The 23,987-nt window shown below is 52.9% G+C and overlaps 1 protein-coding gene across 1 annotated transcript in view; it reads left to right on the top strand.

Moving 5' to 3' along the window:
- LOC119094532 (ALK tyrosine kinase receptor) overlaps nucleotides 1-23,987 on the top strand; it is a 69,339-nt gene that overhangs the window by 42,060 nt on the left and 3,292 nt on the right. Inside the window, exons 6-8 of the mRNA XM_037217591.1 lie at nucleotides 9,625-9,819; nucleotides 10,773-10,963; nucleotides 12,750-12,851. Of these exons, the coding sequence (XP_037073486.1) occupies nucleotides 9,625-9,819; nucleotides 10,773-10,963; nucleotides 12,750-12,851 (488 nt within the window). The remainder of the gene's footprint in view (nucleotides 1-9,624; nucleotides 9,820-10,772; nucleotides 10,964-12,749; nucleotides 12,852-23,987) is intronic.

The raw sequence follows: 23,987 nt of genomic DNA, 5'->3' as shown, positions 1-23,987 counted from the left end.
GACTGTACTGAATCGTAATCCAAGCCGATGTAAAATACGCCGCTTCCGCGATTTGAGATCGGTCTTGTTCTCGGATATTGGTGGAAGCCGTCGTCCAGTCTTATTAGTTTCATATTTAACTACTTGATGTCATGATCAGCCAGTTCCGGCGCAGGGTCAGGACTTCACGGCGACATGACTGATGCACGGCATTAGTATGGAACCAAGGAAGGGTCATAGCTCCAAAACTGTTACCAGTTTAAAGCCTGCCTGGAAACCTCGGTGCGATCACATATAACCTAAATAGGTCAGCAAGCCGGAAACTGTTGCCAAATTTGCCAGCGAAGTCATGCCAAGATTTGGCGGGTGTCAGATGCCGATGTGTTCGTAGACCGCAGTGTATTCGTTTCCAGCATTCGGCCGAGCTGGGATTAAGGTCGGCGCCGGGTCAGGTGAAAGGTGCTCCGTTGCCTCCGCCCGCCGTCGGAGCCCCGTTCGTCAGCCCACCCGGCGAGCTCGCGGCCAGTGGGCGGAGCCGAGCGGTGACGTCATATGCACGCGCCGCCCCAAAGGGTCGTTCGACTTGACCTGGATGGAGGCTGGAGGGTGCGGTGGTGCCTGGCCTGGTGTCACAACAGGCACTCTTTCGTTGGCCGCACGCATGCGGCATGAGGTGACGGACTCTGCTCACATGAGTATCATTCACGGCCCGGGGTGGAACCCAAGTCAGACCTGGTGGTGACCTTTAGACTGAGCATCTTGCGTCACAGTCTGTGGGCGGCAATCGGCCTTTGCAGTTCGAGTTCTCCGGACGCCGTTTGCCTCTTTTTTCGCGGCATGGTCGGTTGTGGTCAGTTTCTGAAATGCAGTGCGCCCTGCCCGAACCTCAACGATAATGCAGAGTAAAACGTCCTGATCAGCGTACTAACGCGGGCTGGAACAGAAACAACCACATGCACGGGTACATTTAAGCCCCGACCAAGGTAAAGCAAACCGATACCTGGCCGGGAAGCCTCGGCTCAAGCGTCTCCAATCCCCCGTGGCGTAGCTGTTGGCGACGCGCCGAGGTCACGTGCTCCCTGACCCGTACGTGAAGGTCAAGTCAGCACGCCTCCTCAGCATTTGAAGTCCGCCGTGCCGGTCACACAGTGCACAGCAAGGCGGGTAAATGACAGGAGCTGCGCAATCACTGCCAGGTGAAGGTCACGTGGCTGATCCCGTGAGACAGCCGGTGAGCCGGTGAGGCCATTCTCGGCTGATACCTCTCCCTGCTGTCCTGAACGTCGGCGCACATGGCCAAGGGTAGCTACGAATTATGTTTCGCTCCACGCGCGGAATTTGAGGCTAAACTCCTGGTGCGACAGAAGCTTAATTATCGCTCTTGTACTTGTACGCATGCAGCATGTCGAACGAACACAAAAACAACCATGTTTTCCCACGACCCACATACGTCCCTGGTAACCGGCATCCCACACCCGGCTCCCGTCAGGGGTCCCAACGGCCAGCGGTCGGGTCAACCAGGAAGTCCAATGAGTGGTGTTAAATGCATTCAGCAGAAGTAGAGACATAAATCACCCTTGCAACGTAGCGAGCCTTTTCACGCCTTTCCAAAGTGTCAGCTCGTTTGCTTAGAGAAGCAATGCCGCATTGCCTGTGTGCACCACCCATTTACTTGCCATTCTGTGCTCTTTCCCGTCCAAACATCGCCTTTTCCTAAGTGGATGCAATTTGATATTTTTTCATCGTCAGAATCAGTGGAAATCTGGAGAGCAAGATTCGAAAGCTGGATAAGAGCTCATGTTGTCATGGTGACCAGGTCGAGGGGGGTTTCAGCGGAATGCCTCGACTGGTGCTCCCGAATGATGTATTTTGCCGCTTTGGTGCGCCTCATCAGCTTACACGCGTGACGACCTGGCGCGGCATCGCTCATCGCGGCACCGTTTGCTTCTCATAACCCAAATACGTCCCTGAAAGCCTGCCAGTGCATCACAACTGGAGCTCGTCATGCGTCACAACAGGCAGAGTTTGGGTCGACCAGAATGACCGCTTTTCCGATGATGTCCATTTTATGTCCATGGTCCCATTCATGATATCCTATGAATCGCGTTGAATGCGTGCAGAAAAGATGCAAAAACAACTTGTCCATAGAACGCCACAGGTCTTTGATGCGCTTTCAAAGAGTCAATGTCATTGCTTGGCGAAGCAGGCCCGCAAGCACTTAAAGCCATTGGTGAACACCGCAAGCACATATGTCGTTGATGCATACAGCGCATGGCTGAAATGGAGCAGTTTATGTGCTCAAACGGTAGGATTTAGGGGCGGCGTGCGTTGTAGTTTTTTAAACTACTTGCTGCTTACAAATTCTGCTTTATCTGTCGATTTAGGCATGTGCCTTATGAAATGACCTACGCAAAAAGCAAATATGCTGCCTGCTAAATTATTGTTCTGTGGTGTCGGTATTAAACCACCCGTTAAATGTTTCTTGTGACATAACTCCTAATGGTTTCGGGCTATTGCAGTTGATTAAAAAATCGGCTGCAACTGACAGTGTCGAAATATAGAAATGCTGCTCATATGTTGCTGAAATGCAAGCTGATCGCGGAATGTGACAGTTTCGTGACTAACATTGGCTTTCCACCACCGATCGTCGCCACTCAGACACGGTGGCGAGGTCATCGGAACAGCAATGCACGTGACATTGCCCCGAAAGGTACCCTTGATAGGGCCGTTTGTAGTTGCGATGTAATCAAAGTGGCGTTATCAGATCATGGATCGTTGATTCACTGCTACCTTCATTTCCACTAACACATTTAGTTCCCTTTCTTATTTACTACATGACAGTAGATGTTCACGATGAACACACGTGGGCCTTGGTACCACAAAATAGCTATAGAGACTATGCAGTTCACTCAGTTTGCTTGTCGGGTCTTTCCATCCCATGATGCATGTCCAATGACTACGTTCAATTTTTTCCCTATGTCCACCTTTATCCACCTTTATGCTAATCCAGTTTTCCATGCCTTTTATTGTCTATTCGGTATCTTATACTCGACCTTTTGTCCCTCGAGCGAAAGGGCCTGCCACTCCCTCCCAGCTGCCTTGCATGCAATGCTGGACAGATGGTTTGGTATTCTCTGACACAGTGACATTCCCGTTCACTATACATTTAATGAAATCACACCAGATAACCTACGCTAGTTTATACGACATGCCCGCTTTGATTTTATAGTGCCTGCATTTCCCCGTCTCTGTCCCAAACATTTCTCTCGTGTAGAGCTCTTCTTTGAATGAGTAACATTTATTACCACAATTCATCTGAGACACGATCCCCACATCAACGGCTGCACCTAAATCAAGCGGCGATCGGGCGCGCGCGCGCATCTGCCGTCCGGCTCAGCTGACCCGCGCGGCCAGAGGCGGGCTCAGGCACTGGGCTGGGTGCGGCGGATTTTAACACATCTCACAGACACTGCAAACTGTGGCGTATGTAAGCATTAACAGAGAGGAGCAAACAAATTCAGACGGGCGCCATGGCTTAGCGCGGTACCGTCTTTGTTCATAAATAAAATGAGCTATAAGCTAACTTCGCGGCCTCCTTGGACGTACTTAGATTGAACTTCAAAATTTAAGTATCCCCGTATCCCCATTAATCATGATAAGTTAACCTCCCACCAGCCAGTGCTGCAAACACGGAAAGGCAGTTAAATCGACGTCCATGTGCCCAAGGTGAACAAATTGTGTGGTAAGTCCCTTTCAAATATGACGGCCGTTTTCGTGAACAAGACATTACCACCCTTTGCCGGAAACTGCGTCGACAGGTATCAAGCGCGAAAAGACGCGTCCCGTGGGTTTCGAACACCGTCTCTTAGTTCATAAGCATGATATAATAACGTGATGATATGACACCATGTCACAGCGGACGCCATGAACATGGCAGCCAGTGGACTGTGACCACTAAATACCACTCACGTGTGTTGAGTTATCTGCCACTCCTTCGAGTGAAAGCTTCGTTCTTGAAGCGTATCGATCTTGCCTTTCTGGAAATCGAAGGATGTCGTAGGTGAATGCCTACCGCGTGCGGCGTAAATGTCGGACTTCTTCCTGGAGTATGGTGCATTCCCGTATCGAAGTTTCCGACACTGCGCATATTTTGATGGGGACTTCAGCAATGGCTTCCGGGAAACTCAACGGCCATGGCTCAGTCTGTTCCCATGTTATTCCAGCACGCCTTCCGCGGCACGTGCGGGGAAAACTATTTTCTCCCCGTGGGCTTGGCTCTTCGAAGCGTCTGAATTCCTGGCAAGACCCACGTGACCTGATACTGAAAAGTGGCAGCGGCCGCGAAAAAGATCGGGTGGGGCCAGTGAGCAGACTGCCCGTGGCGAACATTACAGCATGCTAAACTTTTGCTAAGAAGTTATGTCGTGACCCGGAGGACGGCAATGGGATGATGGGGTCAGGGCTGACGCACCAAGCTTTGCCTAGCGTGGACGCTGATCTCAGAATTCCATCCGGTCGCAAAGTTCGGCCTAAACCTGAAGAATATGCGTACGACCTGTTTTCGGTTTGCAGATGATTGAAATGATTTCAAGTTACTACGCAAGTGTGGCTCATACAGCTCCAACGTGCTCAATTCCCCGTGAAAATCTCTCAAATGAACCCGGCGGCTATTGAAATGTGGGCATATAATTATCCAAGACATTAAGCGAAAATTGTCATTTTTCTGTCCGCTTCTACCGCCTAGCTCATCCCTTCCGCTCAGTGTGGTTTTGAAAAACCTCCTCCGACCCCACAAGATCATTCCAGTAAACAGACCCATTCGGACAGGCCATTCCGTATTTCAAACAAGCCCATTTCAGCCGTTTGAGAGGAGGAAGTGTGCGTTGCATGTGTTGGCGGTCGTGGCAAATGCCGTCGGTCGTAATGCCCCGCCCTCGGCACCGCACCCAAGCTGGGCGTGGACCCTCTAGCTCAATTCATGGGGCAGGTCTGGACTCCACAGCTCACCAGCTGGCCAACGGTGGACTTGATGCCACCAGCTGGTGGTCAGCGGACTTAAGGTCACCAGCTGGTTATCGGTGGACTTAAGGTCACCAGCTGGTGATCAGTGAGCTACAGGTCACCAGCTGGTGATCAGTGAGCTAAAGGTCACCATGGACTAGGGTTACTGCCGCCTGGCCATCAGTCCATTAGTACAATAGCTCATCCTCCCATCAGCCCATCATCCCATCGGCCCATCGGCCCATCAGCCCATCGTCTCATCATCCCACCATTCCATCATCCCATCAGCACATCATCCCATCAGCCACCATCCCATCAGCTTACCAGCTCCTCAGCTCATCAGCTCATCAGCTCATCAGCTCATCAGCTCATCAGCTCATCATCTCATCAGACCGTCCACGGCCGCACAGGGGCTAGAGACAGTGTATGTTATGATGGGGATTACTTCTTCCACGTCAGTCTAGAGAAAATCCAGGTGTGCGTGTTGCGCCTGATACACGCTGTGCTGTTCACCGCACCCGAACTGCGTTCCGCTTAACTGGCGTTATTTTGAGCTCGTCTGTCTGTGAATGCGACCGTTCTTGCAATGACCATTCTCATGATAAATACATAGATAGTGACAGGAGTGTAAGTCTCGCTGATCCATCTTACTCGTTACACTCAGTTAGGTGTCACCGCTCTTCGAGCTCCCTCCCCAGTCTGCTGGCAGCCGCCGTTGATTGGCGCCACAAGATCGGCCGGTGGCGTCCCTGTCCATCGCGTCATGCTCCTCGCGGTATTTTTAATAGTCGATACAACATTGAGTAAAGCCTGTTATTCAAAGTGTAGCTCCGTGATGCTGTCGTTTACCTTAAACGCAAGAGGATCGGAGCTGTGGGGGCCGCGGAAAAAACCGTCTCACAGCTCTGCAAAGTTGTAGCAAAATACGGGGCTAATAAATGACTGATCTAAATGACAGCTCCAAGGTTCTAGCACCTCTGCTGAAAGACGTTTGCCTTTTCGACATACTCAATACACACCCATTACCCTACATAGACCATACACATATCTGTTTTGCAACCTACACAATTATATATATATATATATATATATGTATGTATATCTATGTAAGGTATATATAGGTATATATATATATATATATATATATATATATATATATATAATGCAGAGATACACTTTTGATCAGTACGTACTGCATACGTCACAATGTAGAGCATAGGCAGCTGTTGTGTTAAGCACCGTATTTCACCGCTGCCACCCACGCGCTCGTGCCGATCTCCCACCCAATTTGATCGGCCCCGTCAGCACCACTATGCAGATGTGTGTGCACAGTGGGCAGTGAGGGACTTCTGCGGTTGTTCGCTGCTAAACAGCTCAGAATCCAACGTGCGGTCCCAAATCTTAACCGATGGCTATCTCACATAGTAAGGAAGACTTGTCGCACTGAACATTACATGTAACCTAAATAGACTAAACTGGTGTGAACGGATCACCGTCACTTATTCATCGGGGCCTCATAACGTCCAGAACGTCGCGTTCGGCCTCTGGCCTCACAACGAGACATGTGTCTGATTTCCAAGATTTCTTCCCGGGAGGCAATTTCTGAGTTCCGATTTCGAAACCAGACAGAGCCTAGAAACCGCCTCAGAACGCGGGAATCCAGCCAGAAATGCGGAGATGTCGGGAGCTGGCAGTGAGTTGTATCGAGGGAGCCAAGAGGCATCGCAGTGCAGCTTGCCGTCAAGCTGAGTGATCGAGCAAGTACCAAGGTTCAGCTAAGAATATGTACGGGGTCCACCATGAGCCAATACGCAGCTCAGAATTACAGTGAGGGATCCAGCAAAAGCCGTGGTCCAGTTTGCACCTGCGCCCAGGATCCAGTAAGGAACGAGATTTAGTATGCGCTCATGAAAACCAGAAATAACCAGTATCTCACCCGGAATTATTGTAAGGAGACAGTGCGATCCGCACGTTTGGTTGATACATACACACATGTTGCACAAGCAAAATTGCAGAATGAACGCAAGATGTCTTTAATTTCAGACGACATGTCGGTTTAGTTATAAATAACAGCCAACTGAAACGCGAGCTATTGGTTGCAAATAAGTCAATTAGAACAAGCAACCAGCAACTAATGCTTTGTTAGGAAACCTACGGGGACCCGGAACCAGTCTGATGTTTGTGGAGAACCGATGAAAACCAGAAGCCAACATCTACGTTGGGGATACCAGCGGGAACCAGTAACCAGTATCTGGTGTTTGCGAAGGAACCAACGAGAGCGAGGAACGGGCGAGGAACGAGAAAAGTTAACAAAAATATCCAGGAACCAGGAGCTTGTATTTCCAAAAGGGCTAGTGGAAACGAGGATCCGCGGCCTCGTTTCCAGGGCAAGTGGGAACCAGTAATTCATATTGTGAACCAGAGACATGTGCCTGACAGAACCAAAGTTATGGATCGCCGCGTTAAAGTCTGGCGACGCATCACTGTGGCCGGGATGGAGCGGCGGCCGTGCGGCGGTCGCTGAGGTCGTGGAACAAAGGCAGCTCGCCAGGCGCTCCAGATCACCAGAAAAACCACTCATTGGTGACCGTTGCAACAACCTTATTGGTTCTCAAAAGGCGGTGACCTGTCCGCATTACGACATAGATCTCCTACAGTACCGCAAAACAAGAGCTCACGTTCTGATGACTGGCTCCGCTCCTGCGTCATTGAGGTGTTCACCGAAAATTGTACTGGCCTAGTGTTATCTGCCTGCTTACGGACGCATAACTGATAGTCTGATCTTGACCTCGAAGTGGACGCAGTCAGGCTTTTTTGTTTGCTTTTTTAATCCCTGGCTCGTCACTCTATATTTTGCTTCTTTTTTATCGAGCTGTCCGTCCTTTGAGAGATTTTGGTAAATGACAGTAGATTTAAGCCGTCTTGCCTTGTTCAAAACACCCGCTTTTCAAGATATTTACGGAGAGCCCTTTGCAGCATTCGGAGTACATTTGGATGACTGAAAACTATTTTCATGTCTGGAGTTGCCATCCAGGCTCGGACATATTTTCATGTTGAGAAAGAGCTCACAATTTGCGACCGTGAGTTGCGCATTATGATGTCCAGGTCTCGGGCATTCTTGCAGAGGAAGGTGCCCATCGTGACGTCGGGGCCCATTTCAGGCCTAGGGTGCCGTTTTAAGCCCAGAAACGCCGTTGAAGATCCCAGCGTAGGAGATGACGTGCTTGTAAAGGTGATGTTGGTGCCATGTAAACAAATGACGTTTTTTCATGATAGTGCTGATCATGAGCAAGATGCTAGACAATAGGCTGCTCTCGGCATCTGATTGGCCATAAATTATGGGCAGTAACGGAAGTGCGGCTTGGTAGCCCCGCCGCTCTAAATATTGCACTGTCTCTGACATCTATAGTCTGCCCGTTGTACACAAGTACTGTGAATGGGGCTGTGACATGGTACAAAAATTCCATCTCCTAGTCGCAGCGCAACTCCGGGCTGTGCTTCTGGCAACAATTGTTCAAATATTCACGTTAGCACGCGCCCTGGTGGCCTTATTTTGTTAAGAAAACTAACTAGACGAAATCGCAAAATAGAGGGTTGGAGCCACTGAATGTACAGGGTAGGTTGCCCCGTACGTGAGCTCACTTGTGTCAAAACCGAGATACCTGTTTGAAGCAAGCGGAAACCTAGATTCCTGTTCTAAGCAAAAGGTTGCTGGTGCCCATTTAATGTCAGTGACGTTGTTTGGCCGCTTAGGGTCATGGTGACCAAAATCGTACAAGACTGCCTTGGTTTTAGCAGTTGGATGGGCGCCAAGGGCTACTCTAGGCGGTATGTTCTTCAATGTCAAATGTTGCCCCGAGCCATTTTGAAGAATAATTATCTCTTCTGATCTCTAAGAAGACCGTGTAAGACATCTGATGCAGTCCCTGCTATCAATTCAGAATGGGCACTAGAAACTGCTCCATACAGCAAGCTTTTGGGTAGAGGAAGCTGGTTGGTTTTGACCTTAGTGTGAGCTTCACATGTGGCCTTAGGTCAGTGAATTTGTCGTAATGTGCTGCTCAAGAAACATCTCAGAGATGTATTCTTCGTCTTACATTCGTTGTCGCATCAGATAAAACGATTGTCTAGAAATTGCTTTTGCTGACAGCCATGGCCGCACTTTGTTCCGCCATAGGTCAGCGACCTTACGAGGTGCATCCATTTTTTTCTATCAGAACATCTGCCATTCGATTACCAACGTTTGGCGTGGCTATGCTGCGCCGTTCGGAAATCATTACGGAAAAATCTTCGGAAGGCTCAATTGATCCCCCACCCGGGCGCGCGTTAAAAAGCACAAATGCTTAGCTCTAGCGTGGATACACGTTATGCCCGACAGACATTACTGCTACGTATAACCTGGGAAACTCCATTCAAACCGACAAAATTATACAAAAGGTGTATGTTGCAACGGGTGAATCGCGCAAGAAGATAGCTTGAGGAAATCAATAACACATTTGTGGCAAAGCCGTTATTTTCAAGGAGGCTATTTGACTGCAAATGAGGCCAGCGTACCGATCAAAATGTCTGTTGATACCGATTGTATGTAGTCGTGGTGCTCCGAGCCATTTGTCGGTGCTTGACGCCGATCTGTGCGGTCCCCAGACGCTTACGGAGCTCTCCTCCGAGCAAGCCGAGATGGACTTCCTCATGGAGGCGATGATCATGTCCAAGTTCGTGCACCCCAACATCGTGCATTTCATCGGCGTCAGCTTCGAGAGACATCCGCGCTTCATCGTGCTGGAGCTGCTGTCCGGTGGCGACCTCAAGAGCTTTTTGCGTGAGAGCCGCCCGACACCGGTAGGTGGCGGGGCTGCGCCCGAAAAAATGTGCCGGGATCGGTGGGGGAACCGATGGCAGCCTGGTTTGTTGCATGTGTGGACTTTGCAGGTGTATAAAGCTCATTTCTTTTCAGCCGTATGTGTCTGCTGACACTTGCGGGTATGGAAACTGCCAGTCTTTTTATGTTATTGTTCCCGTTTGATACGCGCTTTGTGAGCATTTAGGCCAGCCGGTACACCAGCCGCCATTTTGCTTTCCTGCGTCCCGCGCCGCAAATGCCGCGGTCAGAGGGCTGCTGATACCGATGTCTTTTCAATATATGAGCAATGTTGACTCGATCAACATGCGCCAACATTTACTTAATGAGCTGTATGTCGAGAAACCCTCAACACACTTCAGTTTAGTACTGTTTATAAAGGATATTTAGCGTGGATGGTCTTCATCACCCCGCATTGTGGTCTGAAAATTGGTAGCATAATGGCTGAACATCATGTGGGCTGGTGTGGCGGACAATGGGTCGTCTGTGCCGACGGTTTAAATTAGCTCCCTTATCTGAACCCTGTGAACCATTCTGAGCAAGTCTGTGAGTTAATTGGAGCTCTTTGTCCCCCGTTTCCTTCGCGGATGTGCTTCTCGGTACTCCGCAAAAGAGAGAGTTGTCAACCTATATAAAATCGACTGTGGATGGGGCGAAAATAGTAACGTCGCCAAGGTTCATGTGGTGATAGCGGTGGAGGTCCAGGCTAGTTGAAAAAGCGCTGGTTGAGTATGGGGCCGTTTCTGCTCCCAGTTTCTCTGTTCTACCTTCCGACGGAGTAAGCACGGAAGCAGACAGATGTCATTTGCAAATATTGTTCGATAAGAAATGACTCATAGGAAAGCACTGAGACGAAGGGGGAATTCTGTAAACCTTTTCTCAATCAAGCGTGTCAATCGCGTGCTAACCAAACGTTTTGTGCTTCTCTTTTCAGGAACGGCCGCCCAGCTTGAAAATACAGGACCTTCTGACCTGTGCCATAGACGTAGCAAAAGGATGCGAATATCTGGAAAACAAACGGTTTATCCACCGGGACATAGCGGCACGAAACTGTTTGCTTACAACGAAAGGACCCGGGAGAGTTGTGAAGATCGCAGACTTCGGCATGTCTAGAGACATCTACCGGTAAGTTTTGTTAATTACACTTTCAGTGTGAGCGAGCAGAGGAGCTGTGCCACGCCCTGATCACGGTTGGGGACAGCTCCCGGGAGCCGAGCACATATCAGACGCTCGGTTTTCACCCTAGCGCACCAGCCGTCTGCGACATATCCCAGATCTGACAAGCGCCTCCACGCCGAACACACGGCATGCGGTCGCTCGGTTGTACGCAGATGAGCCGGCTGAGTCAAAGCCCATGCATATGCGACCTTGCCGTATATCATTAGGCTCGAGGAGCCCGATACATGCAGCCCGGTGACAGAGACCGCCTGATTTGCAAGTGTTCGACAGGTCGCGCAGTTGCGCCTGTCCGGAACTGCGCCAAGTTGTCGTGTGCCGTGGTCGGCCCATCACGTCCCATCGCCGCCGACGCCGGCGCCGGCGCGTGGCGCCGATGCAAATGCGCGCTGTGAGGCCTGTTCCCGTCGGGCGCCGTGACGGGTCGGCGGCGCCGCCTCAGACGCGTCGTGACCCACGACGGGTCGGGACACGGCCGGTCGTGACCACGCGGCGTTGTCGGCGCGCCCGCGCGCGGCGGCCGGCGGTGGGCCCCGTCCGCGCCTCGATCGGAGGTCTGTCGGGTCACGACACGTGGCGGACGCCGGCAGTGACCGGCCGCGGACATGGCGCGGTCTGGTCGGCGGCCGCGCCGCCCGGTCGGTCGTCGGACGCGGGGCTGGGCCGCCTCTCCTTCCGCGACGTCGACGCCGTCTGCGTCGCAGCGTGAAGGGGAACAGATGAGCAGGGCGGAGGGGACGGGCGGCTGGTGCTCGGACTGCGTGGCGTAACGATCGGCGGGAGGCTCGCGCTGAGTTGGCCTGAGAGTTGTCGGCGCTACAATGGGGTACTGCGTCGACTTCGTTGCTCGCTGTTGTGTGCTGGGATATAACCGAAACAGTGTCTGGGTGACCTACGCCGCTTTCGTTTTAGTAGTTTAACTGATCAATAGTTGGCCTAACCACTTAGATGGTTAGATTAAGCTTGTTGTAGCGTTCATCATTATGTATGTGACGTCTATTAGCCGCTCAAACTGATCGTTAAAGGTGTTTTGCGGAACTAACAAGCCGAGCTGATTAATTTAGACGGTCAGAAATATTTTTACGGCGTATGCAGGCACAGAGCAGATTCAGAGTAGAGCGCATGCGAGCACAGCTTGGTTCAGTCGGGAGCATGAATCATACCAGCCATGTGCTTGCTCACTCGACAGCGTTTGCCTCGTGTCACTATCGTTCGCCCCTGACCACTTCGTGGTGTCATGTCTATGGCATGCAGTTTGTGGTGCAAAGCTATCAGCGTTCAAGTCGTGACGGCGTCGGCGCAATTGCTGGCCAGTCTGGTAGACGTGCCGATCAGGTAGCGCGCGGAGGCTATCAGACGAGCCGGGCTTGTGTCAGCCGCTGTTCGCCTCGTCGTCCCGGCCAGATGCGATCAGCTGACGCGGCGCCCCCGCCAGCTTCTCGGCGCGCGGTCGGACAGACCTGGGCCGTCCTCCGGCTGGCGGCCGGGTGCCGTGCGGAAGCCGGGGCCGCCTAGAGGCGTGTTCAGGCGGGGCCAGTCCAGTGCCCCCCCCCCCCCCCCTTCCTCACCTCAGGTTTCTGGCCGGCACGCGGGAAGCTGTGGCGCTCTTGACGGCAGATGTGGCGCGGGACGCGTGTGGTGACGCCGCCCGGCTCCCCCCGCCCTCCCCCTATTGCGGCGCGCCTGGCCGCGCCCCTGCCGACGCCCCAGATGACCGCGCCGCCGCCGTCCCCAGGGCCGACTACTACCGGAAGGGCGGCCGCACCATGATCCCCGTCAAGTGGATGCCGCCCGAGGCGTTCCTGGACGGCGTTTTCACCACCAAGACAGACGTCTGGTGAGTCATGTGCTGGGCGCGAGGGCGGGGAACGAGCACCCACTCCTCTGCACGTCCTCGACGAGAGGCGGTGGGAAACACTGATCGCTGACACAACGTGTGCAGTGGTGAACAAAAAAGGTGGGTGAAAACGCATGCTTACTTGACCACCCTAAGCGCTGAACAGCTGAGAGTTCTTGCGGCGCTCGTTCGCATTCCTTAGCAGTGTCTGCGAGCTCGATGTGACAGGTGATGGATGCGGATCATTTGTTTGCATTCTACGTAAGTTTGACGAGATATGAGTGTGTTGCCGTGGTGGAGTTGAGCCATGATTGAAGTGCGGTGCACCAGAAGGTCTTTTCACTTTTTCCCTTTCAAAATATGGACATCAGTGAGCATGACGTCCCTCCCCCCCCCCCCCCCCCGATGTCTACTCCCAGCTATCAGCGGTGCCCAGACGGGTGGATGAATGAGCACCTAAACAACACCGATGGGTTGGCTGGCATCGCTTATTTGCTTACGTCGCCTTTGGGCCGTTTTAATCCACGCGACGGCAGCACCAGCATTTTCTAATATCTGGCGTAAAACGGCTGGGAGCCGTGCCTTCGTGCGAGAGCCCTCTCCTGCAGGACAAGCGTGACGCTTCCGTGCGACTCGATGTGTGTGTGTGTGTATGTGTGTGTGTGTGTGTGTGTGTGTGTGTGTGTGTGTGTGTGTGTGTGTGTGTGTGTGTGTGTGTGTGTGTGTGTGTGTGTGTGTGTGTGTGTGTGTGTGTGTGTGTGTGTGTGTGTGTGTGTGTGTGTGCGCGCGCGCGTATGCGTGTGTGTGTGTGTGTGTGTGTCCATTTTCCTGGATTGAAGGTGGCCGACTGGCGGTCGTGCCACGCCATGGGCTGGAGCGGTGGGTGGGAGCGCCGGTCGGGCGCCGGGCCGGCTCCCTGGCGGTCCGTCATGACAAGGGGTCGTGTCGCGTCGCGGTCCGTCCGCCAGTCGCCCGCCGCCGCACAGATCCGCCGTGGCGCCGCCCCCCCCCCCCCCCCCCCCCTTGGCTCCGTTTTGGTGCAATACGGCCGGCACGACGGCGTGCCCGGTCCAAGAGGGGGGGGGGGGGGAGGAGGGCGGAGGGAGAACGACACGCAGATGCGTTCGGAGAAGCTGGATGGCCGCGGCGCCGGCGCTGCGGTCGGGCCTGGTGCCGCCGTGGCGGAGCGCGCCGGCGACGTCGAGACGGCGCTGGCGCCGGTGAGGCGCGCCGCCGTAGCGCGCCGGGCAGGATTGTGGCGGCGCCGCTGGCCGAGGCCGAACACCGTCAGCATTCGCATTGTCGTCGTCCGTTTGGTCCACATCAGCTTCTGTCCGCATGGAACGCACCGCTGTGTTGGCCGTTGACGTGACCTATCCGCTCCAAGATACGTGGCTCGTGGCTCGAACGAAGCCGTTTTCGGCACGCCGGCTGAGCTGTGTCATTCCGGTCCCGGATTTCGGCGGCGACCGGGCCTTGTTGTGACCTCACGGATGTGTCAAGTACCTGTTCACAATTTGCATATTCGCACTCGTGTGAGAATTGCCGACTGTACCTCTTAAGTGCTCAAGGCCGAACACATCCGCATCTGTGTTGACCTCATGTATGCGGGGCTCGCGAACCCGGCGGCGTCGGCCACGCTGCATGTAGTGGTAATGTTATGCTGGTGTAAATTATCGCTCAGTTTGAATGTCCTGTGAGGCTCCCGTTCTCGCGATTATCGGGTCATTGTCAGTTGACGATGCTGCTGAGTGCAAGGTACTGAAGTGGTTGTAAGCAGGGTGTAGTTCCATATTAAGTTGGGGAAGCCCCTCCCCCCACACACACAAGCTAGGCTCCAACTCTCTGCCCCCCCCCCCCCCCAACTTTGAGAAAAGAAGAAGGCACCCATCCCAAGTCATTTTGCGAAACTACGCCCTTGATTGTATGTGTTGCAGAATTGTTTGCGTGACCGTGTCCCGTTGACATGCCAATGATGGCTACATATTCCGTCTGTCGTCGATAGCGCGCAAACCACGCTTGCAGTCTCGTCGACGTGAACGATGTTGTCGCCCGAACCACTGCATGACCCTTGCCATCGACCACCTGCCTGGTAGCCATTTTGCTAATGCACCTAAAGACGTCACCATCCTGGGCATGTACTCTCCGCCAGACATAGGGCAGCACCTTTTATGCATGCCGGATCTCTGATCAGCGTTCAGACAGAGGAGATCGGCTGGCTTCGCCGAATTGAAGCCGGGGCCGTCAGTAAGTGGTATTCAGGCTGAACCCCCATGACCCCTCCGTGAGGCGCCGCGAGCTCACATCCGCCTGCATTCCGCCAGATGGTGACGGCTGCTGTTGAACGAGGGCTCCCTTCGTTTGTGCACGATGGGCTTGGGGCGGGTGCATGCGTACTCCTGCATCGAGGTTTTCATTGTATTTGCGTTTGAAATTGCTCACCACTTTTCCAAGGTCGTAAATAGCTACACGTCATGTAATTAAAGGAAGGGCGTGGGAAATTGCAATGGTGCCACTCAGGGCTATGCTCAGAACCAGGCATGCAGAAAAGCGTCATGCTTTGAACAAAATGGATGCATTGGTGATTGGTGCTATAGGGTGCGTCGGCTGCTGGAGAATTTTGCACACATTTCGCTCGTCAACTTAAGCTCAGGACTTTGAATACCCCGCTCGTGTAGGGGCTTCAGGTGACAGATGATCGTTAAGACCCCGTTTCAAAATGTGAATGCGACCTTGTTTCGAACGGCGAATACAAAATTGAAGGTGTTGCAGCACCAAAGCTGATGATGCAAGTACCAGAGCTGTTAATTGCGCGAGGCTGCTGCCGGCCGAGTCGTCGCGTGTAGTGCCAGTAGCCTGGCGTTTCGGGTGGCGCAGCTACGTCATATGGCTGACGCGGGATCATCATGTGTGAGCTGGCTGTATTAGTTATGATATATTATTTATTATTATTATCTTTTTATAATTGTAGTACTTATTATTATTGTACTGTTGTGATATTTCATTTATTATCTATATCTAATAGTTTTTATTGCTATGTGTTACTATGAGTGACAACAAATGGGACATTTTTCATCAGTCAGCATTTGTAAACCCTTGCTCACGTCAGAGATGCGATCTCGTTTTCATCGTTCGCGCACCACCCGGACTCAATGGCTGGTCAGTATGCACGAGTCAGCGACTCGATGCGGCCGCGCGGGACCGTGCACGCCGCGTGCGGGTATGCAGTGATGAATCACATGTGTGGAGAGCGCACTACTGTCGCCGTTGTGTCGCGGGCAGAGCACAGTCTCACGTGGAACAGGCCAGCGGCGTGGCCGCGGGTTCGTGAATGGGATCAGCAGTTGCTGCTCTAATGCGAGGTTTGTTTGCACGGCGTTCAGGATTCTTAACTGTTGCACTTTCATCAACGACCGAGTCGCCAGATTTTGTTGGCCGGCTGTAAGCCTCGCAGCATACTTTTGGTGTCGAAGATGACGAGTGGACAGTGCTACGCTGACTTCATATGCTAGTGGTCTGCTTTGGATAATGTGTCTCACCCTATTTTGAAGTCTGCTTTAGGTAGTTTTTGTTGCTGGCAACTGAGAGTTTGGAGTCGTCTGCGAATTTAGTTGTTTGTCCACGTGCGTGCGGTGCTTGATCTGGTCATGTATTTCCCTCCGCGTACGGAAGCGGCTGCAAGGACGTGCTGCGCATGCCCCCCTTAAGAGCATTCTGTGCGAAGTCGTGTCAATGCCGTAGAGTTCTTACTCCGGGACCAGAAACTCTTTATTCGCCGCATCAAAACATTTCGGCAAGTCAATGGACACCAGTTTTCTTTTGTTTCTCCTCAGTTTCTTCTTTCAGCGCACTTCTTTCCTGTTCATCACGCCAAATATCTTGTCGGTTGCTATCTTGAGTGCAGTTCCGGCGGTGAACTTTTGCTTTAGCCGTTCTGGTCGTGAGAAAACGAATGATAAGCTGCAAAGTATTCGCTGGGCCGTTGGAGAACAATGCGCTCCATGACTGGCGGTCGCTGGGACACTGATCTTGGTCGCACTAAAGTTCACCCACTCAGATCACTGGTTTTGGCCAGTGCAGCGATAACGTCAGGTGTTTCCGGTCAATCGGAATACCCGCTGAGACCGGGCTAGTGTTGACCAGGGTCAAGGGCTAGTGCTAGTTTTGACCGGACTAGCATAAGTGTTGACCGGGCTAGTGCTGGTGTTGACCGGGCTAGCGCTAGTGTTGACCGGGCTAGTTTAAGTGTGGACCGGGCTAGTGCTAGTGTTGACCAGGCTAGTTTAAGTGTTGACCTGGCTAGTATAAGTGTTCACCGGGCTACTACAAATGTTGACCGGGCTAGTGCTAGTGTTGACCGGGCTAGTGCTAGTGTTGACCGGGCTAGTGCTAGTGTTGACCGGGCTAGTTTAAGTGTTGACCTGGCTAGTATAAGTGTTCACCGGGCTACTACAAATGTTGACCGGGCTAGTGCTAGTGTTGACCGGGCTAGTGCTAGTGTTGACCGGGCTAGTGCTAGTGTTGACCGGGCTAGTTTAAGTGTTGGCCGGGCTAGTATAAGTGTTGGCCGAGCTAGTATAAGTGTTGAGCGGGCTAATGCTAGTGTTGAGCGGGCTAGTATAAGTGTTGACCGGGCTAGTGCTAGTGTTGACCGGGCTAGTATAAGCGTTGACCGGGCTAGTGCTAGTGTTGACTGGGCTAGTATAAGTGTTGACCGGGCTAGTGCTAGTGTTTACCGGGCTAGTTTAAGTGTTGACCGGGCTAGTGCTAGTGTTGACTGGGCTAGTTTAAGTGTTGACCGGGCTAGTATAAGTGTTGACCGGGGCTGGTAAAGACCGGGCTAGTGTTGAGGACTCTAGGAATGACGTTTCTAATAACCCCGGACAACCTCCATGCCGAAATCAGACGCAACTAATTTTAAGGAAGAATTGGCATTCCCGGTTAGCCCAGTTGGTGGAGCGCTGGACTCTTATTTGGAAGGCCTGGGTTCAAATCCGAACAATTCCCAGTAAAGAATCCTGGTCGTGATACGGACATAATTGAAAACCAAACATCATTCAGTCTTACTCAGGACTAACGAAGCACCATACTACAGCTGGAGTATGGACCGGCTGAAACACTGCTTTTATACCAGGTGAGCACATTAGTCTGAGCAGCAAGGATTCCATCCCTCCCCTCAATCAATAGTGTGCGAAGTACGATGATGTAATGAAACAATGTGGCAGCCTTTTCCACTTAAAGTGTATCAATAGTTAAAAGTGAGCTCATTTTCATCATATATCATGCTTGCTTAAATGTATTCAATTGTGGAGCATTCCTTATCCAAAGCGAGTGTTCTGCATTTGTGTAGGGTTTTGAACTGAAACAGCCATCTTGGAGATCATTATGTGCATTATGTATCGTAGCTCTGCTGTCCTTGAGACCTGAACCCTGCCAGCTTCTGAGGTACTCCCTCGCGAAGATGTGTAAACGATTTTGGGGAGACCAATTCAAAGTCGCCCAAGCATCCATAACGTCATAACAACATCATCCAAAGCCTGCCATTTCATTAGCCATGCGGTAATCAAGCAAAATATAATGGTCGAGTCGTGCATCTGGCGTTCACGGGCACGATTTCCGGATATGACGGCTACCATCTGGCTCTCAATCAACGTTGTACAATGCACGATGACGCAATCGAGCAACGATGCATTGAGGAGCATATTTGCTCAACAGAGATATTATGTCGCTTAGAGGGGCGTTTTGCACTTAAAAGTATACCAATAGTTGTGAGTGAGCTTATTTTCCTCATATCTGATGCTTGCTCTAATATCTCCAAATGCGGAACGTTCTCTTCAAGCGCCGTTTAGTCCGCGTGTGGTCGATGGCGTCTCGTCGCGCAGAGCGCGGCGCAGGTGACACCTGCTTGTGTGCACTGACCACACCAGTAGCAGCGGCTGGACCGGCGTTTCCAAAACGTTAGCCGAGTACGTAGAGAGACTTGCATAAGCGGTGGGGACGCCCGTCTCCACCCGCTTCTGGTTGACGCGTCTCTGGCATCGCCTCTCGCGAGATCGAGCTATTAGCCATCTGAAGCGAGCCACGCTGCCTTGCCCAGTTGTTCTTCGAGTCTGTGGGGCGAGCTCCATGTAGGCAGGGGGCACATGTGGGACGCGTCATCACTTCCGTGTGGTCGGGATGACATGATGTGAGGGGCCTCGGACCGGAGCTTTAAGAACGGAGCCATGTGTGGGGTCCGACAGCGTAGAGGCAGATGTTTGTTTTGATGAGTTCCTCTTGTCGGCTGCTGTTTCTGAATTAGATGTGTAGTTCTATCGAGCCTTCACAGGCGCTGGTCCGAGCGCATCCAAGTCAGCGCGATTTTCACATATTGTTGACGTCGTCGAGACCAGGCATTGCAGCGTGGTTTTCACTCCCAGAATAGCCGCAGCGTTCTGGCTCGCCTGTGTGGGCTCTGTTGGTGATGTTCGACACCACTCCGAAGACCCGCATGACTAGCGGTTATAATGTCTAAAAGCGTCCATATTGTGGCCGTGCAGAGTTGCGATCTTTGAAATGCAGACGCCCAGCAGCCTGGCCGGCATGCATCTGAGTGAAACGGGTGGTAGATTCAGCTGGATCAATGTTCATATCACCCGCCGACTGGGTGACTACGGTGAGTGGCAGCTACTGCAGCTGGGTGACTATGGTGAGTGGCAGCTACTGCAGCTGGCTCTACACCTCATACAAATTAGCGGCGGTTTGCCGTCGGGTGCTGGCATGCGTTCCAAGCAGTGACACGGGCCGGATGTGTAGCTCCCTCCCGGGCCAAGGTAGACCTTCCGCCACTTCCACGCTGCGCGACGCGGCAGCGATGCTGACCGCGTGAACAACTCAAGTATGGAGTTATACGCCTTGAACCGATGGATGCGTACGTTTCGAACGGGGCTGAGCGGCATACACTGATGTCCGGCGTGGGTACCCTTCAGCATGCGCGGCTGAAGGCAGTTATTAGGGACGAGGCTTGTCCAGTTTGCAGTTTATCCGGTGCCGACGCTAGCACCGGATTAACTGTGCTTCAGTGCTTCAACCAGCATTTTCCGGTACGGACAGTTGCTGTTTTAATAGCCCAGGGCCTCTTCAAACCGCCGGTACTGATTTAGTGCTGGCTGCTGACACTGTGGCACCGAAATATACTGTTACTGCCACTAACACATACACATCCCGCATGCATCCCAACACACTCAGGATGAACAGCCTGATGGGAACATAGATACTGCTTACCCCAGCAGCTCGACGTATGGGCGCCCTGACATGTGGGCTAAAGATATGCATTATGCATGTATATGTACGCTGTCGAGGACGGCGGACAGATATAGAGACAAACGCCTCGACAGGAAAATAGATATAACTATCAACAGGGATCGGAGGATATACATACCAACAGGAACAGCGGTATAAGCTCCGATCCACAGAAAGATATGGACAACAACAGAGACAGGTACATACATCCTGACAGCAGCAGAAAATGCAAGCGTGCAATGTTGAATGCTTCGTCAGTTTTCGTTCTGAAGCGTTTATCCTGCACTGTCGGTGTTGTTTTGCCTCATATTCTAGAATGCACAACGTAAGATCGCCCAACCTCATGACAAATCGGCACATCAATCGCCATACGACGTGTGCGATCCGATCATACAGGATTGCACGTTGCTTAAATCACACGTACGCATCAGTAACAAGTCTAGGCCTCTCTGCTGGCGAGGTCTAGGCTCTAGAAACTATAGCACCGTGCCAACTATGGAAAGGCCGAGAGGCCTCACCATAGTTGGCACGATTCGTCGGGTCTTTTGGCAACGATGTCGGCTCGATGGTGGGCAGGTGGTCATGCACGACGCCGCCAGCGGAGCCCCGCTGTGTACACCCACGGGGCCGTGGGGTCACTTCAGGCCGATGTACCGCCCCCCCCCCCCCCATCCCCCCGCCTGAGTCTCCCGGGAAAATGCATGTGCGGAAGAGCATGCCCATGGCCTCTGTTCCTGGCGTCTGGCGGCGCCCCGCAGCCGTTTGTGGTCTCCCTGAACTCGGCTTAATTTGCCTGGGGCTTCCATCAGCGGTGGCAGATTAAATCCATCTAACAGGCGGCCAGTCAGTTTCGCTGAAGGGTTGTGCGTCATTGAGCCCATATTGGTGGCGCAGTTATGTCCGGAATTGGCGGCCTGACCTTTCCAAACTGCAGGTCAGCTGAGCGGCGTGCCCAACTGATTTGCGTCTTCCCATGCGCGATGCGACTCTGGCCATGGCAACCGTATTCCGCCGTTGACGTGGTGCGGTTGACTTGTGTTTGGTCAAACCGGCCCAACTGGTGACGTCATGTGTTGACGTCATAGTGGTGACAGCGGGCCTGGTACCGGTCCCGGCTGCAGCTGAGTTACGCTGCAATGCACAGCCTGTTTTGCAACAGGGCTCAAGTATCGCACGAGAGGCAGTGAGTTGTGAGTTGTGAGTGAGTTGTGAGTGATAGGCAGTGAGTTGTGAGTTGTATCAGTGAGTTGTGTCTGCCTGAAAAGTTCCTTGTACATTGGATGAGGCGCTTATTGGTGATTGTTTTGCTGCTTGTCAAGTAGTTAATCATTTATGTTTTAATATGTTCATGATGGGCTTTTGGCTTTGGAAAATATAGGCTTCATTGCCATAAGAATTCCTTTATCTTTGTTTGTCTATATGCTTAAAAACATGCCCCGTGACACCGATCTCCTAATATACCTTTGTGGTTAGGGCTGGTACCCTGTCGTATTCTCATCTGGAGCTTATATCCGTCGGTCCTGCTCCCCCGTTCAGTTTTGCTCCGCTTCTTCTCTGTTCAGCTGGCTGAGGGATACCTGCGCACCCGTATTTTGGACGAAGTGTTGGGCTTCTGTTACCAATGTTTGCCTAAATATCGTCCTTCCAACTGCGTGCTCTTGTTTCCGTGTTCTTGCCTGGCAAGCGGTCCACTCCGGCCTATTCGCCACACGTCACAGCTCAGCTTGGCAGCGTCTGGACAGGCCCTATGCGGTCGCATCCGCCTAAAAGGGTGGACCACATGTGCACTTGGGTCCCGTGGCAGGCCTGCAGGCCGCGGGTTGACGAGATGGGGCTCAACACACAGATAATGTAGGATATTCGTCACCGCCCAAATGTCCGGCAAACACGCCCTCTCTAGCTTTAGGCTAATGTCGCGACATCTGGTGTCAACCGACGAGCCGGGGGTGCGTTTGGCCGACAGATAATCTCAGAAAATGATTCGGAATGTCGACACATTTTCGGGAATGACGTTCGGCACTACCGACACGTAAAAGTATCCCAATCATTCCCCTTGCTGAGCGAGAAACCCGACAAATTTCAGAGCATGGTGGAAACGGAGAATTGTTTTTAGCTATGCATAGCTGCATGGGAGACGAATCTGGGGATATCTTCCGGACTTGCTGAACGTGAGTGGAGAATCTGCGTGGGTGATTATCGGCGAGATGATAATTTGTTAAATTATATACTTTTGGCCGAACGCGCCCTTGGCCTAACCGCACTGACCTCCCGGACCGGGGCCGAGAGGTCTCGTTAACCGGGGGCTGACGAGCCTTCTGCTGCATATCTACACTGCACCGCATGCACTGTACTTCCACTGCATATCTATACAATCCATGCATCCTTACATCATACCTCACACGGCTTTGGCAGCCAGTCAGCGGAGACAGCGGCCGCTAAACGCCTAATCAAAGCCGGAGGTAGCCGAGTGGTGTGCAACGAAAAAGCACTGGAAAAGAAGGCGTATGCCAGGCGGCATGTTGCTTTCGGTCTCTGTCCATTATATGAACCTTATGCCGGGAACACCCCAGTCGATCACGCACAGGCTACTGAAGCAGTTCCGTCCGAGATCAGCAAAGGGGCACAGTGATGGCAGCAGATCATTGCTGTCAATGCCCGCCTGTCGCCGAGGGGTGGAGCCGGACAAGCGAGGAAAATGAAGTGCTCTGGAGGGGCCAACGTCTAGAGACGCCACGTCATAACGCATTTGTCGAACGAAAATCATGCTATTTGAAAGCTGGGCTCTGGGTACACGTGAAAATGTCTGCTGTTTTCTGTGTCGGAGCCAGTGTTGCGAACGGCTCCAACTGTGAACACGGCTGCAAAACCTGCGTCAGGCGTCTCCCCCGCCCCGTCAGCTGGCACACATCGGAGGAGCCCCGTCCGCTATGGCCGCCTGCGATGAGGCGAGGTGGCCGCCTCTCAGCGAGCGCGGCGGCTCCGTCCAGCCGCCGACGTGGCTGTAGCCATGCGGACACGACTGCGGCGCTGCTGGCGGTCCTGCAGTACAGCGATAGGGCCCCACCGGCGACCCCGCCGTCATTAATCTGCTGGGAAAACATGACAGGAGTATGCCTGCTGGCCTCCGCAGTCAGGTCTCGCCGGCTGGAAGCGTGCCCCACTCGAGGCTCTGGGGCCAGGAACCCAGCCGGGGGTCCTCAGAGAACGGCTTTTGCCGAGTGAGTCGGGCGCATCCTCGTGTGACAGATACAACGCCGAGCGTCTGGGTGCACCGGCGGTGGCGCGGAACACTGACCCAGGCGCGCACGACGCGCGAAGTTCGTGGACGAGAAGCGTGCAGTGCACAGATGTGGAAACGATAGTCTAGGGGGTCGGGCGGTTGGCTGCGACCCCACTCACAGCCACCGCTTGCAAACGCATTGCAGACTCACTCGGTATTGTGTCGCCTGTAGTGCCGGTGGTGAGCGCGGCCTCACGCTGAAGGGGGCAGGTCCGTGAACCCCATGCCCTTCGGCGCTCGAACGAACCAGAATGGTGCCTGCGGAGCTGTTGTTCCTGACGTCGCCTCAAACGCGTACCTGCGTGCGTCGATCACCGTTGACGGCTGTCGTCGTTTCCGTGACGAATGGGGGCGGTGAGAGTCGTGCGCGGCTCCTTTTGCTCGCTCCTGATGTGTGCCGTCAGGGCTTTAGTACCCGCCTTCATTCGCCGGACCAGCTCATGGCCTGGGGCCCGTAAACTTCCTCGTGCGATGTGACTTTCTCAACTGCTCACAAAATGGGGCGCTCGCACGGAGTCCATCTCCTGTCTTTCGCGAGCAGCACGCCCGCTCACTTCTCATATATATGACGTCAT

Source organism: Pollicipes pollicipes, unplaced genomic scaffold (assembly GCF_011947565.3).
Source record: "Pollicipes pollicipes isolate AB1234 unplaced genomic scaffold, Ppol_2.1 Scaffold_4002;HRSCAF=4701_pilon_pilon_pilon, whole genome shotgun sequence".
NCBI classification, from domain to species: domain Eukaryota; kingdom Metazoa; phylum Arthropoda; class Thecostraca; order Pollicipedomorpha; family Pollicipedidae; genus Pollicipes; species Pollicipes pollicipes.
The sequence above is the reverse complement of the archived record's forward strand: the minus strand, read 5'-3'. Positions and strand labels throughout refer to the sequence as shown.